The following is a 19,088-nucleotide window of genomic DNA, read 5'->3' as shown; positions in this document are numbered from 1 at the left end:
AAGTTGTTGGAAACGTGAGTAGCCTTCCTTTTTAGAGTTCTCTGGAAAAAAGGCATAAGCTGTGTTTTATGAACCACATGTAGAGAAAGTGATACAATGCCAGTCAGGAGCAACTTTTTAAAGCATTCCACCTATGGGATTGTGGGAAATTCCCCAGTCAGTAAAGAACTTGCCTTGCATGAAGATCTGAGTTTAAATACCCAGAACTGGGGAGGAGAGACTATCACAGTCCAGGGTTTGCTGGCCAGTCAGACTCAGCCAAGTTCCAAGCCAGTAGGAGACACTGTCTCATAAAAATCAAGGTGGAGGCCATTTAAAAATTACAGCTAAGATTGTACTCTGGCCTCTAAATTCATGTGCATGCAAACATGCATGAACCTGAGCACACACATGCACAATCATGTACTTACACAGAAGAAATTTCTCCAAAAGTCCATCCAGTCTGACTCAAGGGCCAGTGAGCCATGAGAAAGGATGTGGTCAAGTAAAGAGTAGAGACAGCCAAGTGTGTGTGACATTTCAAATCCTGCATCTGTTTGCTTCTTAAAAAAAAAAAAAAAACGTGGAAAAGACACTGACGAAGAACCAGGTCATTCACCCTGTGTTTGAAAGATATTCAGAACCAAGATAAGGGAGATGCTTCACCGTCAGGTAGGTTTTGAGATGTTGGGTATGGACTGTGACTTGCCAGATATTCAGACATACAGGAATGTGAAGAAGGCTGCATCAAGTATCCCCTCTTGCCTTGAGTTACAAAAACACAAGCAATTCTTGCACGTATAAAATGTAAATACAAATAGACAGACTAAACTGTAAGTAGCTCAAAACAGTCTTCCACCCAGACAACCTTCCTATGGAATAAGAACGATACATTTCTGTGTTACTTAAAGGAAGTCAACTGAAACTCTTTCAGGACAACTTGAGAAATGTAAATGGGCATCTTCTCTTCAAGTTCAGGGCACTGGACATTTCTATGTTTCTTCCCCCTGGCTACTAATCCGTAGAGGACATAAAACCAGGCATGTTTTATTCCTAACCTAGTACCTGAAAAGTGATGGAGGTTAAATAGATCACTTCAGAGTCCTATCCTGCTCACACCACAAAGGACCTCAAAGGACCACACCCATGAAAAATAGACCCAACAGTCATGATTGTTTTCATGCACATGGAAGTGTACCAAACACTTTCTAGATTTAAGAGCATAAAACTAGGATCAAAGACCCTAATTATGTGATACCTATGTAGAGAAAATATGACCCAGGTAAATTAGCCAACTTTCTTTTATAGAGAACAACTAAAGACTTACCTTTAGGATGTAACTTCTGTACCCTTTTGCCATTTCAATCATCTTTTAATCTCTTATAGAATATTACTTTCTAAGTAAATAAAACCTTAACTAAAGAAAGTTACACTTTACAGAAGGAAATGCCTCAAAATTATTCTAGGAATTCAATATAGGAAAGGTAAGCTCATGCTGACATCTGTTCTGGAATTATGCCATGTTAATGTCTGTGTTTGTGTGTTTATCAATCACAAAATACATGAAGCCAACTGCATTTAATTACCTACCTGTGTTTATTTTTATAAAGTTTTATGAAGCATCACATCTGTCCTCAGGGAGCTTACATTCCAGAAAGGCAATCCAGAGAAGACCATTTTGCATAAAATCTCAAAATAATGACAAGGGCTTTTTCTAAGAGAGTCTAAATGAAACACATAATTGTGTAGCATTTATAAAAGGTCTCCTCTATTCCCACTGAAAAGAAAGAATTGAATCTGTAATTACTTTCATTCCATAGGGGACACAGGTTGGATTCTAATGATCTAGTTACGATGGTTGTCTTCTTAATTGCTCTAATTGCTTTATGGGAGCGCTATCTTACAACATTGAGGAGGGTTCAACAGCCAATGGTGACTGAGGACATCACTGGAAGTATTTACTTTGTTGTGTAATAGAGCCTCTGCTCCCCCCCCGTCTTGTGATGATCCTGCTATGCTACATTAGCTCTTCTGTGATAGACAAGCAGAGGCCTTGCCTACCTACACAAGAGCGCCATAGAGGAACTGGCAATGCTGCTGCTCCATCTTGGGATGGGCAGGCATCCTAAGGAACACACAGTCGCCTCTGATCAACAAACTCATCTCAAAGAGGCCAGGAAACATTACTCCCTCTTCTCACACCATTCACAGAGATCTGAGAAAAATGAAATCACAACAAATTTAATTAGAATATTTAATTGCATTTAATTATCAGTTCTACAATCAGGCAGTATCTTCTCCTGTGTTCTACAAAATAATGAATGGACCAATGATCTCAACAAAGCAGATGGGTGATTGAAAAATTATCCTGTACAGGATTAAAATGGACAGGGCTTCCTTAGAATACTGAATCAAAGGAATGGCGCCCCTTATTGGTGGCTGGGAATCCCCTCTTCTTTAGAAAATTGGTCTGTGCTAGTGTTCAGTTTGATTCCAAGGTAGTTTACACAAGTGAGTTCATGTTGGTACACCATGATCTGCTGCAGCCTTAGTCCAAACAGTGGCCTCCCATACATTGGTTCAACAGTTGCTTCTGCCAGAGATGATGGGAAAATAGTTTTGCATCATTCTCTGATACCCAAATCTCCCTACAAACTCCTCTAAGAAAAGTCCCTTCTCTCTGCTAGGATATACAGACCTTTTAGAATGAGAACTTTCATAACATCTGATAGGAAAACAAGTTCTCTACAGTGAGAACTTCAGGTTTTATTTTTATGTAATTTTTTACTTTTGTATTTTCACTTTGCTGAGGGGAAGGCTGAGGTGCCTAGAGGCCTGTTTGCTGTCTCAGCAGGGATGTTTTAGCCAGTGAGTACAACCAAATTTCTCAGGAAAGCTGTACTGAAGAGAAAAAGTTCTAGAATGGACCCAGAGACTCAAGTTTGACTTTTATAACTAAAAAATCTGATAGACCATGCTAGAGTCTGAGTCAGGGCCCCCGTGAGATGGGTGACAGAATTCTTCTAATGTACAAGCCCACTATCACACATAATTAGTGTATTATGCTAACATGATGAATAGTACTTAATGTCTTCCTAAATTAAATTGACCTCAATCTCTAAAAGTCACTGATTCCAGCAAAATCATATTTGCATACAAACATTTATAAAAATAAGAAAACTGCAGGCAAGGTTCTAAGATGGACACATCTGGTAGAATCTTTTGAGCAGGGATTCACAACCTTCCTAATGTTGTGACACTTTAACAGAGTTCCTCGTGTTGTGGTGACCCGAACCATAAAATTATTTTCCTTGCTACTTTGCAACTGTGATTTTGCTATTGTTATCAATCATAATGTAAATATCTATGTTTTCTAAGGATCTTAGGTGACCCTGATGAAAGGGTCATTCAACCTCCAAGGGGTTCATGACCCACGGGCTGCTAGCCACTGCTTTTGAGGTTCACCTGCCGGGTCTCACAACAGGTGCTGTAAAATCGTATCAGAAACTGTGCTAATCGAGCCACTGACCGCTGTCTGTGGATTTGTTTCCATAGGCACTGTGATACCTATTGTTTTTTGATTGTGCGTTTCATATGTGTCTCTTTGCAACTTGAAATTCTGTGGAGTTCTCTCAGATATTTGGCCATAATAAGTTCAGAAGGCAACTTTTTCATGTTATCTAGAGTGATGAATTTTTTGTGTGTTTTTTTCTGATTTAGAGAAGAATATCAGTTTTATGACAATTAGCTATACTCTAGAAAGGCATCAGTAGATCAGTACAAATGGGTTCCTCTGGGCATGAAGCAGACCTAGTACTCACTTGGTGTGGTATATTATAGCACAGGCAATTGTATGTAAAATACCGCAAACGTTCTTGAACTTGGGACATTGTAACTTCAATATGGAAGATTAGTTGAGTACACCTTTGGAGGTATGCTTTCACCTATAAATAAATGAAGATCGCATGGCAAAGACTTCTAGTTGACACAGAGGGTTATTTATTGCTTATTTACTATTATTTTTTATTTAATTATGTTTATTGTTTTCTTTTCTTCTGTTTTTAGTAGAAACTCCCAGAATTAGATAAAAGTAGTCTAGACAATAATGTAAACTATCCTTTATGAGCTGGTTACTGTGGCCAACACAAATTCTCTGCTCCTCATGCTTGTCACTAGTATAGTGGTGATAGCACACATTACTGAGAAAACATAATAAAAATGATTTAATTTTTTCAATTTCATTGACAATGATACAAAAGTTGATTGTATTGGTGAAATTTGGCTTATAAATTCCTATCATTCTTTTTTTGGGGGGGGAAGTTTCAAGACAGGGTTTCTCTGTATTGTTTTGGAGGCTGTCCTGGAACTTGCTCTGTAGACCAGGCTTGGTCTCAAACTCACAGAAATCCACCTGCTGCCTCCAGAGTGCTGGGATTAAAGGCATGCGCCACCACTGCCCGGCATAAATTCTTATCATTCTTAATGTTAATCAGTTTCTAAACAAATAATTGAATGATGGCTAATTATAGTATCACAATGCCCAAACTTCTGGAAAGCAAGTTCACAAATTTATTACACTCTATTTATTTAATGAATTTAATAATGAATTTAATTTAATCTATTAATTTAATTCATTTATGTCATTTTACAAAGAATTGAGAACTGTTTCCAAGCTTATCCTTAAATTACATAGTGATTGGAATATTTACAGACTTTTGTTTTTAAAAATATTCTTTTTTATATTTAGATTTTTTTAAATTTACGTTAGAAACAAGCTTGCTTCACATGTCAATCCCAGCTCCCTGTCCCTCCCCTCTTCCCCCACGCCCCCCACCAGGCCCCCTTAAAAATATTCTTATCTGGCGTTTTAAAATAGTATACTATGTTTCATTACATCACTTATCATAGACACAGGCAAGGATCCTAAGCAACCTGAATTCTTATTATGCTTCAGGTAAAAACTGATATGCACTCTAGAGACAAAGTTAAGCAGACTGTATAACTCAGAATTTCTTGTTTTGTGTAAACATCTGTCAATGTCAGTAGGTGATTCCTCTGAAAGGATGTTCAGGGCAACTGTATGTGTAATATCCAAACCCGAGAGTCTGCCCAACTGACACCAGGAGAAGCCTTATTTCCTTTGCTGGGTGATATTACATTTTCACTAATGTAGCACAACATTTCATTCAGGATATAACCCAAAAGATTTTTGGATATTTGAATATTTTGAATTAAATAGCAAATACATTCAAAGTATGTACTGCCTATTGGACATGTGTGGGAGACGTGCTTTTGGGTCACGGGAAGTCTTCCAAACTCTTATTTGAGTCATGATGGCACAAGTGGGTATGTGAACTGTACATGGTTTACATATACATATGTAAAAACACATTTACATACGCACGTCTTTCAGATAGTCATGGGCAGTGTACATTTATTACACAATGTCATGGAGACCCCATCTCTCAAAAGCACTATGTCTTCTGTGTACATGTACACAAGTACTTTACACACTGAGCCATCTCCATAACCCACATCTTATTTTTATAAAATCATCTATGTTATCTTTCAAAAGCTCAAAGACTTAAGCCCTGAGAGTTCAGGGCAGCCCATTATGCTCAGGAACCTGGTATACCAAAGCTACGGCATGATGCCGGCCAGACCCTGCAAAGCCAAACACAAAGTCCCTTCTGGGTCAGACAAATGTAGATTGCAAGAGGAGTTTGGGTTTCAGGACTTAGTTTGTAGAGCAGTTGCTTGGAAGCACATCATAAGGGGCATTAACTCATAAAGGATATTAGCACCATGTCCATGGGGATCATTTCTAACAGGCTGTCAAATTCAAGTGTGCAGTTAGGCTGCCTTCATTTATTGCTCCTTTAAGAGTAAATGTCCTGTTTACTATTGAAGGCTTTGGTGTAGGGAAATGACTCAGTCGCAAAAGTTCTTACCGCATAAGCATGTGCCCCAGAATTTGGAGAACCAGCACCTCTATAAAAATCTGGGCATGTTCTCGCATACATATAATTCCAATACTGAGTAGTCTGAAACAAGATTCCTGATGTTTGCTGGTCATCCACCCTGCTGAATCAGCAAATTCCAAGTTCTCTGAGACTCTGTCTCAAAAAATAAGTTGGGGAGCAATGGAGGAAGACACCTAGTATGGACATCTGAATCTCACATGCAGTTAACACATGCGTGGGCATCCTTGCATATAACATGGATATGCACATAAGAACACTCATATACACTATACATAACTTAAAAAAGAAAACAAGAGCATTTTCTTCCTATTTTAATTGATTGAAATTCTGCTAAAGGAAAGTAAGTTTTGCACAAAAGAAATCCAACCGGCAGGTTTGAAGCCTGGTCACCAGGAAATACAGCACTGTCAAAAAGTCCCAAGGTTTGGTTTGTTCTAACTTGATAAACAATGCTTTTGAAAACCAAAGAACACTGAAACTGCTGAGACAGGGTAAAATACAGTTTTGACTCCCACTGACCAAGTGTTATATCTCCTTCCTGGATTTCTACTCCTGACACAAATGGAAGACTATGTTCACTGATATTGTAGACAATCTCAAGGGCAAGCATAGGCCCTGCATAGCACAGAACTTTCAGGATGGTGTTCCATGTTGTTTTCTCCAATCCCCAGATCTATGTGCTTAGGAATGTGAATACGAAATCCTTAGCCTCGTTACTGAACCATCTCCCTCATTCTCTCATTATTCAAAAGTAGCATTCAGACTTGCTATTTCCATTCAGGCTGATTGGCATGAAAAATTATCTTTTCAGAATAGCCTCCCTCTGATTTGTGCCTCCCACCCATCCGGCCCCAAGAAGGGGAACATGAAGCTGCAGCAGCAGCAAAATAGGGTAGAGCAGAGGTTTCCACAGACAGTGTCCCGAGGCTCCTCCTGACCCTCAGAACTTCTGGGCTCTGGTGCAAGGAAGCTCTTTGCAGTTGGCCCCATTCCACTCCTTCACTGAGACCCACTCCACAAGAGAAAATATATGCCTAGTACTGTAAATCTGGTCAGGAATCCATGGCTGGGGATTGTATGAACCCCAGAGTTGAACATATTACTATTATTGTACTAAATTAATATACTATCAAGCTGCCCTCTAAATCCATATCTCTATATGCATAGATTAGCACATCTCATACTTCATCAGAGAAGCTTCTTTGTGCAGAGCACAGCAGTTAATACAGAAACTCACAGCTGGCCAAAATAAATGCCTAGGCACTCAGCAGCCATAAATGAGTCATTTAGGTCATGTCTCCCCCTCCCCAGAGCTCAGGAATGCCATGAAAGACCGGGTGGAATGATGGGGGAGGTCCTTCTGTGTATGCATTTGATTGGCATAAATAAAGCACTGTTGGCCAATAGGTAAGCAATATAGGTGGGACTAGGAGTTGAGAAGGATTCTGGGAAATGTAGTAAAGAAAGTCGTCATGATGTGTTTCCTCGGAGGAGACAACGTAAGTCTGGCGTTCTCGGAAAGATGAGTCCTTATAAAAATATATATTGGTGATTATGGGTTAATGATTAAGTCAAAGCTAGCTGATTAGAAAGCATAGCAAACGGCCAACAGCTTCATAATTAATATAGAGCTCGGTGTGTTATTTGGGGACTAAAGCGACAACAGGACCCAGGCGGGAAAGATTTAGAAGAACTCAGATCTCACAGTGTCTTCTGGACTTGACAGGACACTAACAGCAGTTGTAGTTGCCTTTACAAGACATGCCAGCCAACACCGTCAAGTGGCGTACAGTGGGTTCATGGGCCTTCACCTCTACTTGAGAAGCCATTGGAAGTTCATTACTACTTGGAGAGAGCTAGTTTTTAGTATGGGTGTAGACCCTGGTAGGTCGACCTCACTTTAGTAGATGGTCCCACACCCAAGAACAGATGGATTTAATGTGTTATTAAAAAAAAACAAAGGACATGAAATTGGAAGGGACATTGAGGGGGCGGGCGGATCTGGGAGGAGTCATAGGGAGAAGAGGGGCATGACACCTTGTACGAATACATGAGATTCTCAAATAACTGATAAAAATCCTTACATAATTCAAAGTAGGTGTGGAATAAAGCTGGGAGGTGTGGGTAAGCGCAGAATGAGTACAGGCTAAACAGATGAACCTGGGCAGAAACCTCAGCTCTGCTTCTCATTATCCATGGAGCTAACTACTCATGGAGCACCTGCTCCATGCTGGAGACGTCCATGAACTATTTCAGTTCTTCAAGCAAACAAGGAGAGACTAGAAAACAAAAGATGTCCCTTATTTAGCTGATGCTCAACAGGAAAGAAAGTCTCTAGAGGAATCGCTTCAACGATTAAAGAAGCAAAGATTTTCCAACGGGGATTTGCTTGGTGTATCATTCGGGTGGCTTTGTTGGACTTTGCATTATCTCTGTACGTGAGCACCTGTGGGGGCATGTGGCTTGGTCTAATTCCCACCTAAAATAGACAATGGCCTATTAGTTGTACGTTATGGAAATCAGAATGTCAGTTCTATTTTCCATCAGATGGCCACGCCAGAGTTGCCTCTGAGCCATGCTCTGAGCAATTACAGGGGGGAGGAGAGCAAACTCCATCTGGGGTTTTACTCGCTGCAATTCTGAACAACTATTAAAAATGCCATCAGTGATCAGACAACAGAAGCTGTAATCCTAACACAGCCTCCCATGTTTTTCTGTCTCCCTGTGATTCAGGAGGAAGGATGCTGGCTTCTTATCCTACAAAGATCACCTGCCAGTGAGCCAGGTGGTGGTTGGAGATACTGACCGGCAAGGCTCAGAAGCCAAGCTGAGCGTGGGTCCTCTGCGCTGCCAAGGAGACAGTAAGTTTGCCCAGCAGCTGTGGCTTTTGCTTTCTTATCACATTGAAATCGTGTTTCCAGGCTGCTCAGAAGATGCCAGCAAACAGACTTGTTCTTCAAAAACATCACACATATAACAAGCAGGGGTCCAATTGAGAGCTACATTATTGTAAAGAGGGTGTGTCCAGTATAGAAGCCTCAATTCAGGCATAAGATGTGGGTATACATCTTCCTTGTCTATTATTCATAAGTAACAAGTTTGACAACCTAAGCCTATAGCCTATGGTAGCATAAATAGCAATGCTAATAGCATAAAAGTGTCACTCAACAGCTGGGATTCCACTTTGTGCTGCTGTTAATGCCATTAGCATGGCTATTTATATCACCATAAAACTGGGTTTATGGTGATATAAATAGTAGCATTATAGCTTAATGTATTATTGTAAACTTGGATTATGGCCGTATAAAGTTTGACATTATGGCTATCAAACTCCATCATCATCAAAGCTTGATGGTCCCTTGAAAGGCAAAGATTGTTTCTATAATGATGTCCTGCTTTGAGGCTTAGGGACCAGAGAGAAATTGGGTGCTGCTAGCATGGGCAGTGGGAGGTAAGAGAGTCAGCGTGATAGTCCCACCTAATTAAGGGCACCATTCGGGTTTTATGTTGTTTGATTCCCTTCGGTGTACTTTATGTATGGTGGGAGGGGAGGAGTACAAGGTTGCCATGGGGATTCAGCAATGAGCATCCTGGGCATCATTTCCCTCTATTTCCTGCACATGTGATTCAGGCAACACTCCTGGGAATTCTGTGCTTTTTGTTGTTGCTGTATGCTAGGCAAAGGGAGACCTAGATTCCACTCCCTCAATAACTGGCTCACTCGAAGACCCCAGGCAAGCCTCTCCATTTTATCAGCTGCAGTAATGAGAATAACCACCTGTGTCCCAGCGCCTCCTGGGGAGACCATAAAGATGTTTAGTACTTCGGTTTTGATTCCTCCTAGCAAAGGATTATGTGAGGTGGAGTATTCTTCCCAACTTCTGTAAATCAGTGGAGAATTAGGACTATTCGGTAATAGATTCTTGCAACCATTCAGAGAGGTGTCCCCAAGAAGACAGAGGATAAGAGTGTGTGCTTAGCAGTTTACTGCTTAGTTAAGTGAGAATGCTGGTAGTTAAACAAGGGGATGCTCCTAACACAAAAGAGGGGAGGTGTTTGGACTGATCGTTCTCTTCTTACATTGGGAGAAAATGCTACCCACAGAATTGAGGTTGGTCAAAAGATCTTTTTGCCAAAAAAAAAAAAAGAAAAAAGAAAAAAGCCGGGCATTGGTGGCACACGCCTTTAATCCCAGCACTTGGGAGGCAGAGGCAGGCGGATCTCTGTGAGTTCGAGACCAGCCTGGACTACCAAGCGAGTTCCAGGACAGCCTCCAAAGCCACAAAGAAACCCTGTCTCGAAAAGCCAAAAAAAAAATCTTTTTGAAGCTTTGGCTATAAGCAGTAAAACTCCACTTTGTTTATCCAAACTTGTTAACAGTGCCCAAAAAGATATTTGAGTTTCGCTCACTAAGAAAAGATACTGACACAGAACAATAAACAATATGCATACTAAATAAATATTCTAAGAGATAGACTATCATGTTCTTTACAGTTAGGATTTTATGTACTGTAGACTGAAAGTCAGCTTTATTATGCCATAATTACCAATATATAAAGATAAAATGCCTCTGACTTATCAATTATAATTCTGAATTTCACTTTGAATTGGAGAAAAGTTCCAATGAAGTGGATGATTGACTTAACAATCAAGAGAAATTTATATGCAAAAGTGTATTATTTTTAGCTAATATGAGATTGACATCTGCTAATCAATATACCAGGTCTCAAGAAGAATTTATCCTGGGTTTGCTTTTTATGCAGCACTTCACTAGGTGACCTGGGAATAGGAAAAGATAATTCAAATGTGTTTGAGAAATTCAATTGAAAAAGGACTAAAAGATTGAGATGGTTTATCGTTGTACCAGTTGGTTTTGTGTTAGCTTGACACAATCCAGAGTCATCCTCAGGAGCCTCGGTTGAGGAAATGCTGCCTTGAGATCTAGCTGTAAGGTATTTTCTCAATTAGTGATCAATGCAGGAGCCTGTGGTGGGTGGTGCCATCCCTTGGCTTGTAGTCCTGGGTTCTACAAGAAAGCAGGCTAAGGAAAGCCACCGGAAGCAAGCCAGTAAGTAACTCCCATCCATGGCCTCTGCATCGGCTCCTGCCTCTAGGATCCTGCCCTGTTTGAGTTCCTGTCCTGACTTCCTTCAACGATGAACAGCAATGTGGAAGTGTAAGCCTAATAAACCCTTTCCTTCCCAACTTGCTTTTTAGTCATGGTGTTTTGCCATGGCAATAGAAACCCTAACTAAGACAATCATTTAATGATAGATTTTCTGATGTAACATTATTGTAATTAATTTCTCAAGAAAGGAATGGTAAAAGGTGCATTTAAGGTAGGAGTGTGTGTGAGAGAGAGAGAGAGAGAGAGAGAGAGAGAGAGAGAGAGAGAGAGAGAGAGAGAGAGACTAATTCTGGAAAATCTCCCTCTATCACTGTGCACTTCATTTTTGAGGCAAGCTCTCTCACTGAACCTGGCACTCACTGTTTTGGCTGGTGTAGCTGACCACTGAGCTCCTGGGATATATCTGTCTATGCTCTCCACACTGAGGTTGCAGATATACTTAGTCATGTACCATCTTTTAAAGTGCGTTTTAGTGATCCAGAGTCAGGCCATTTTGATTTCTTAGCAAGCACTTCATCTACTGAGGCATCTCCCCATCTAGACTCTATTTTAATAAAAGACAGAGAAAATTAGAAGAGCATAATGACAAATGTCCATTTACGTTTCTATGTCAAGACTGTTTTCAGATGCATTATTAGGACTGTATTAGAGTTCTCTAGAAGGAAAAGGGCTGATAGAATGCATATATGTACGGATATAGATATGAAGAGAGGGGGTCTGTCGTGATAGCTTAAAGCCTGTGGTTTGAGTGGCCCAGTAATGGCTGTCTCCTGATGGAAAGACCAAGAATTCAGTATTTGCTCAATCCATGAGGCTGGGTGCCCCAGCTGGTTTCCGGTTTGCACTGGACTAATACTGAAGGAGGCAGGTCCCAGCACCAGCTAAGGAATGACTCAGCAGCGGGAGAGATGAACTTGCTAGGGAGAGGGAGGGAAAGCAGGCAAAGGGCAAAAGCTTCCTTCTCCCAAGGCTCACACGCACGCACGATGACTCCAGAAGGTGTGGCCTAGATTTATAGTGGACCTTCTGAGCACAAATGATCTAACCAATAAAATCCCTGGCATGTGTCTCCCGATTCTTGGGTTTGGGTTGGGTTCCAGATGTGGTTAAAGTGACAATCAAGGTTAGACATCACAAGGATCCATTACTAATGAAATCAGTTACCTTGGCAGTGAATAAAGGACAGTCTTGGTATAGCTGGGATAATATAAGTTCAGAGAGAATCACATTTTACCCAGTATTTCATGGAAATGCAGTGATACCTGAAATTCTGTGGAATATTTTGTATTTGTGAGAGAAAGGCATCTATCTTCCTTTCCCCCAGGAAACTGAGACTGTGTTGTGTGAACTTGCCAGAAAGCAGTCAGCAACCAACCGTTTGCAGACCCACTTTCCCTGTAAGAACGTTCTCATGTGGGTACAGTTTCAGTGAAAGATTCCACGTGGGCAGCATTTCCTAGGCTTTACACTTGCCTAATACGCTGGGACACATGCAGCCCCATGTGCACTGCATAAGTCAAACAACGTTTTTTGTTGTGCAAATGAACAAATTCTTTCTTTTCAAATGGTGTTTACATGACAAATTTCCAAACCCCTTGCAAATTCCCAGAAGTTGGAGCAGAGAATAGAAACATGTCACCACCATTGATTTTTTTTAATCCCATGCTCTTTCTTCTGTCAAAGACCAGTTAGGAGGCCTGGACAGTCTATGGGGCCCCTGGTAGTGGAACAGCATTTATACTTAGTGTACAAATGGACATTGGGAGCCCATTCCCCATAGAGGGATACTCTCTCAGCCTAAATACATGGGGGAGGGCCTAGGCCCTTCCCCAAATGATGTGACAGAATTTGATTATCCCCCATAGAAGGCCTCACCCTTTCTATGGAGCAGAAGAGCGATGGGATGGGGGTTGGTAGAGGGCACAGGAGACTGGGAGGGAGAGGGAACTGGGGTTGATATATAAAATAAGAATGTTTCTAATTTAAACAAAGGAAAAATACTTAGCTTAAGAGTTGGAGAGATGGCTCAGTAGTTAAGAGCATTTTTTTTCTTCTTCTTGAAAAGGGCCTGGGTTTGATTCCCAGCACCCATATGGCAGCTCACAACTGCCTGTAACCCCATTTCTGCGAGATTGTACACCTTCTTTTGACCTCTGTGGATACCATTTTTTAAACATTTGGCTTGGGTCTTAGCCCATCACGAGCTCCACCCACCCACATCGTACTAAGAGGGTGAACACACTAAGTTTCTTAAGTCGCCTTGTGAGTTTGTGCTGCTATTTAGGGAGATTAGCTTGCTTTGAGATACTTCTTAAGGTCTTTAGAGAGCTTCGGAAAAGGCAGTTTCACCGCTGAACACCCATTGCGATTCTCTCTTTCTGTCCCTCTATCTGGCCCCCACCCCCTCTCCCAGACTGAGGAGCCCAGCTTCAGCAGTTCTCCAGACCTGTGTGGTGTGGTGCATTAGGCCCGAGGTCTAGGCTTAGAGACTGACACTTCTTCTCCAAGCTCTATCCAACTGTTTCAGAGTTGCAGGTGATTTCCTCATGCCTGCAGCATTTCAACTTTTACTCCAAGTCATCTGAACTGGTAGACCCATGTAATCAAAGTGCTAAACCAAATCAGTACCTTTCATTTAGGCCTGTCCTGTGTCTCCTAAGGCGCTGTGAAATATGTAGGCCCTGACAGGGTTGCTGCTGTTGTTTTCTCCTTTAAATACAGCCAAGTAGAAACCTCCAATCTAAATGAAACCAGCGTGACTAGTGATGGATGGCTTGCTACAGTAAAAATTGCAGAGAAATTATGCATCTCTCTTAAACCTAGGTACTCACCTAGGGAAAAAAACAAAGAATCCATTTAGAGAATCAGAACTCAATATTACAGTAGACACTTTTCAAACTTAAACAGGGGCACACCCTCTGAGGCTGCTGAGAAACTTTCATGAACTAAAAAGAAATTCAGTTTTTGAGGGCAGAAATCTTATTCTACTGTATATAGTGACTATAATTAATTGCAGGAATACAGGATTTGCTGGGTAATTGTTTTGCTCTCAGCCATATGAAGTAAAGATTTACCATCTCGCCTCTAGGGATACAGACTTTAAACAATTAATTAGGAGCAAGTTTGCTACAAAGGCAAGCCTTTTCAATAAACCTGGGCAGAAATAAATTAGAGGCATGTGTTACCGTAGACTGCTTCCCCCATCCACACCAGAAGAAACAGCTCAGGCGACAATGGGAGCCGACAGGGAGGACACTGCAGTCACTGCACACTTAAGATGCAAATTCAATTTCGCATAGCTGCAGAGGTACCTGGGAGTCAAGAGATGAGGAGGCGAGGCAGGAAGACATTCAAGTCCAGACTGGGAGCTCTGCGAGGACAGAAACAAAAGCCAGTGAGAACGAAAGAGGTGGTGATGGAGTTGTAGCCAAATGATGATGGGCATCTGTTCCTTGCAAAAACGAATCCTCTGCGCTAGAGCTGTGGGAAAGGCCGCCTGTGTCCTCTGCTGCAAGGATTTCCCAATCCAGGAGTGCAGCCTGCCTATTCCCTCACTGAGAGAGTCAGCCACAGCCCTGTCCACACACTGAGTCACTGCCTATGAAACATTTCCTGTGGGGTGCAGTGGACTGGGCAGGGCAGGAAGGGTCACAGGTTTTCCTTGTGAAGAGACAGTGGCTCCCCAGGCTACAGAGAGTAAAGGAAGATTGCTTATCTCCTTTTCACTTTGCTGCCTCAGGGAGGCAAGAGATAAGATAGGGAAAAAGTGTCCTGGTTCAGGTTCTAAATCTAAAGGAAGGCCTTTGTATACATCTACTCTCCCTCCACCTGATCCCACCCCTCATGAGGTGGTTTGAAAATTCATTTCAGAGCTGGGTTTAGAAAGAAAGGTCCGCGTGTGGTTCCTTTAGAATCCTCTTATCTACCCCATTCTGTTAGACTTAATGTGGGATTTGAATGAGAAAGAAAGCATGTCTCTTATGTTCTTGCGGGTGCACTGGTCTAAACATTTGCTGGGAAGGCATTTGGGCTAATCTCTCTCCTTTCAGCCTTAGAAATCTTTTCTTGCAGCTTTTCATGTACCTAAGATCTTTTCCTTGCTCCCGGCGTATCCAGATCTCACAAGGAGCACATGCCACCCCTCCTGACGCCCGCCTTAGAATGTTCCATACTGCCAAGTTGTCTCAACTCCCTCCTGCTCCACAGTAGTGAAGGCCCCAGTCTCTCTCGGGGCAATGGAACCTAGCTTAGCCGCACTGAGCAGGCTCACTGGACTAATGCATTCTAAAACTCTAAAACGTGACTGTTGAGTCCTGAAGAATGCCTGACTAGACAAAGACTAGTCACTGGGAGGCAAGCAACGCTGTGGATCAGGGAGCCTAAAACCTATCTTACTGAATTATCAAGGACAGGCTGGGATTGCAATACAAATTCTGTAACCTCCACACTGTAAATAAATAAATAGCTCCCGCTCCCCGAGCTACTTAGCTCAAGTGGCTCCCTCCACCTCATGTATCCCCCTCCTCAACAGTATGAGGGATGCTAAGACTGGCAGCCCCGCCTGCTCTATTCAGGAGCAGACTCAGAAGTTACAAGAATCGATTTACCCACATCCCAGTGTTCAAAGCTCACTCACAGGTGCCAGTCTGACTCTAAGAGTGACTGAGGAAGGTTGTATCCCCGTGTGGGCCTACAGGCAGAAGCCAGGCATGCACTCTGCGTTCCTCCCTCCACAGGAAGGGTCTTCTGACGTTGTGCTTGCGTTCAAAGCCGGTTCTGGCATGAGAGGAAAGGGGAACAGCTGATTAAAAATCTCTCCATCTATTCTTCGTGGGGAAAATAAAAGATATAGCTCATTTCTCTACCCTCCCTTTGACAGGTTATCCCTCCCCCAACTGTGTCATGAACCCCTTGGAGGTTGACCTTTCATAAGGGTCACCTAAGATCATCAGAAAACATAGATATTTACATTATGACCATAACAATAGCAAAATTACAGTTGCAAAGTAAAAAGGAAAATAATTTTATGTTTGGGGTCACCACAACACAAGGGACTGTGTTAAAGTGTCACAACATTAGGAAGGTTGATAATTTTCCCCCACCCAATAAGATCCCTGAGACTGCCAAAGAAAAAGGTTACGAAAAGGCAGCTCAAATATCCTAACAGGCTTTCTTTTGTGCGTTTTGAACTCTAATACTTTCTATCACCAAATGGAATGAGTGGTGGCTGACCAAAGGAGGCTGGGTTTATAGCAGAAAGGTGTTGAAGACACTGGAGGAGAGAACAAAGCATGGAGAGGTCATTTCAAAGTTATTTTCCTTGCAAGGCAGGCAATAAGGAGAATAATATAGACAAATGGTCTCTGGGTGAACAACAGGTTATTGCAAGTTCCCTGTGTAAGAGCTAAAGGACTCTGAGAGTTAAGGGAACTTCATCATCAAGCCTTGGACCCGCCTGGAAACTTGTCTCTCTCCCACTCCTTTGACTTCTCACAGGTCAGTTAACCACTTAGCTGGGCTTTAGTGACATAAGGAATTTAGGACAGGTACCTCCTATTGGGTTGTTAGTTTGGTCTATGGTCTATTGGGATCCACTGCAAGAGTTCAAAGCAATGGCTTCCTGAAAGGTATATTCAGCATTGTCTACACTGAAGGATGATTCTAGAAGTTGGAGAAATTAGAGAGCAGCTAGGAAGAGCATGATCAACCTTGTTTTTAGCAGAAGGGAGATACTCCCAGTTCTGATTGTGGACTCCTCAAAAAAATATGAATAACTCTGACATACTTGAATGTTCTCAGCCGCTACCTAGAAAGGATTCAAAAGTTAAAACATCAAGGTAGTTGTGAATAGCTGCAGCCAGGTATGACCTTGGACCCAGATTCTGTCTTCACACACACCATGATCCCATGTAGAGAAATCTCAAAGCCCCGGGATTTGCAATTCCCTTATGGAATCTCAGATTACTAGAACCTATTTCCCCAAGATTCTCTGCTCCCTCCTTGGGCTCTTGAGTCTTTAAAGACTTCTCTTTCATAACACACCCTGCTTCTGGCCTGCCTTGCTTCTCTGTATCATCACCATGGGAAGGTGCTAACTAACTCAGTGGAAGAGTGGACAGTGGACAGTCTGTACAGGGTGATAGTCACATGCGTTAGAGGATCACCTTCCTTAACTCTCCAGCTCTATCTTGGCCGTTAACTAAAGTCTACTACTTGGGCTCAGGCTTTACCTTTGGGCTTTTTGCATGATCACGGTCTTCTCAAAATAATCATTGAGGGGAAGGGAGCCTTTGTTTTTATCTTCTAGCCTTCTTAGTAACTTTCAAAAACCAGAAGTGTTTATGCATCACCCTGGGAAGACTCAGCACTTTAACATTATTTGATCATTCACCTTCAACTCCAGCTGCAAATTCACTGTTGAAATGGAAAGCAAAATGATTGCTTACATTTGGGAAAAAGTAAGAGTTTATTTTGCAGCTGTATGGTGTGGCGGAGTAAGTGTGCATGGACAGGTACACTTGTGTGTACATGACTGATTTTCTGGGCTGCCTATTCAAATGCTGCCTATATTTGAAAAAATGATATACCCTGAGGTAATCAGTATGAGGGATGACGTCAAGGCAGGATTCTGCTGATGTGTCTGACTGGTGAAGCCTGTGACATCTCACCCTCTTACTGTGTGCTCATCTTTTTCTGAACTGGGTACTCCCTACAGAAGTGACAGAATTCCCATACATAGGAAAGAATTAATTTTCCATACCTTGGATCCCTGTGTTCAAATTCCTCTGCTGAACTTCTCTCAGAAATTTCACTATTCACAGAGGAGGACAAGGCTTTACCTATTGATTTTTAAAACTTGCTCGTGAGGAACACTGGGAATTGAGAAAAAACACTAGATAAAACAGATTCTAGCCTACTCCTGGCTCCATTCCAAGAACTGAGTCCTACCAATGGCCTTTATTGAGGAAAATGGCACATGATCCCCCTACTGAGGTCTGTTTCCTACTGAGGTAAACTTTCTTATACAGCTGAGGAGGAGAGGCAGGAGCCAGAAATCCTAGTGGGAAACTGAGTGTAGAGCTTAAAAACATCATAGAACTGTGTTGCACACTTTAAAATAATATTTCATAATTTCATACATGTATCCAATGAACTTTTCATCATTTCCATTCCCCCATTGCCTTGGCCAAGGTATTAGTATTCTTAGAATTTACCTGCGATATGGGCAGAATATAAATTCTGATCCAGATCTGGAAAACGGCTTGAAGTATTCCAAGGAGTGGCTACCCCGGTCAGCAGCGGACTGTGCTTAGAATAATCATGTGCAGGATGGCATGAAGATCTTAGGCTTTGGGGTCAAGCATCCCTTGAATTAGATCCCATCTCCCTCTGGGTACCTGCATCCTTGGATAAGTTCTAACACTTGAGTCAGATCCCATCTCCCTCTGGGTACTTGCATCCTTGGGTAAGCTCTCACTCTTCAATTAGACCCCATCTTCCTCTGGGTACCTGCATCTTTGGATAAATTCTAACACTTGAGTCAGATCCCATCTCCCTCTGGGTACCTGCACCCTTGGATAAGCCCTCACCCTCTCTGGGATTCTACTCCAGCATTCAGTTTTACCTTGGGTATTGATTGGAAAATTGGAAGCCCATCACTCTTTTTCTTAACACCTCAGTCTCCCCCACTATTCTAAAACAAAGCCTAATTGGTTGTTGGGCTTCTCAAAACATTGGTGACATTCACTTTCACCCTTATGGGGTATCAATGTGTTGTGTACAGAGTGGCAGATCCAATATCAGAAAACAGAGACCTATCTTGCTATCATGTATCCTCTAGTTTTTAACAGTTCAATGATACAGCCCATCATGGCCTTGAAGTCATGGCAGCAAGAACTTGAGGTGACTAGTCATATGGTCCTTAAGAGGCGAGTGATGTTAGTCCTCCGCTGGCCTTCTCGTTTGTATCAGCCGCAGGAGTCTAGCTAATGGAATCA

The 19,088-nt window shown here is 42.0% G+C and overlaps 1 protein-coding gene across 1 annotated transcript in view; it reads left to right on the top strand.

Annotated features, from left to right (window-relative positions):
- The window catches only part of Cntnap2 (contactin associated protein 2), a 2,029,549-nt gene that overhangs the window by 1,582,471 nt on the left and 427,990 nt on the right, over positions 1–19,088 (top strand). Inside the window, exon 15 of the mRNA XM_040740424.1 lies at positions 8,697–8,824. Within this exon, the coding sequence (XP_040596358.1) occupies positions 8,697–8,824 (128 nt within the window). The remainder of the gene's footprint in view (positions 1–8,696; positions 8,825–19,088) is intronic.

The sequence above is a fragment of the Mesocricetus auratus genome, unplaced genomic scaffold (assembly GCF_017639785.1).
Source record: "Mesocricetus auratus isolate SY011 unplaced genomic scaffold, BCM_Maur_2.0 Super-Scaffold_100694, whole genome shotgun sequence".
In the NCBI taxonomy this organism is placed as follows: domain Eukaryota; kingdom Metazoa; phylum Chordata; class Mammalia; order Rodentia; family Cricetidae; genus Mesocricetus; species Mesocricetus auratus.
The sequence above is the reverse complement of the archived record's forward strand: the minus strand, read 5'-3'. Positions and strand labels throughout refer to the sequence as shown.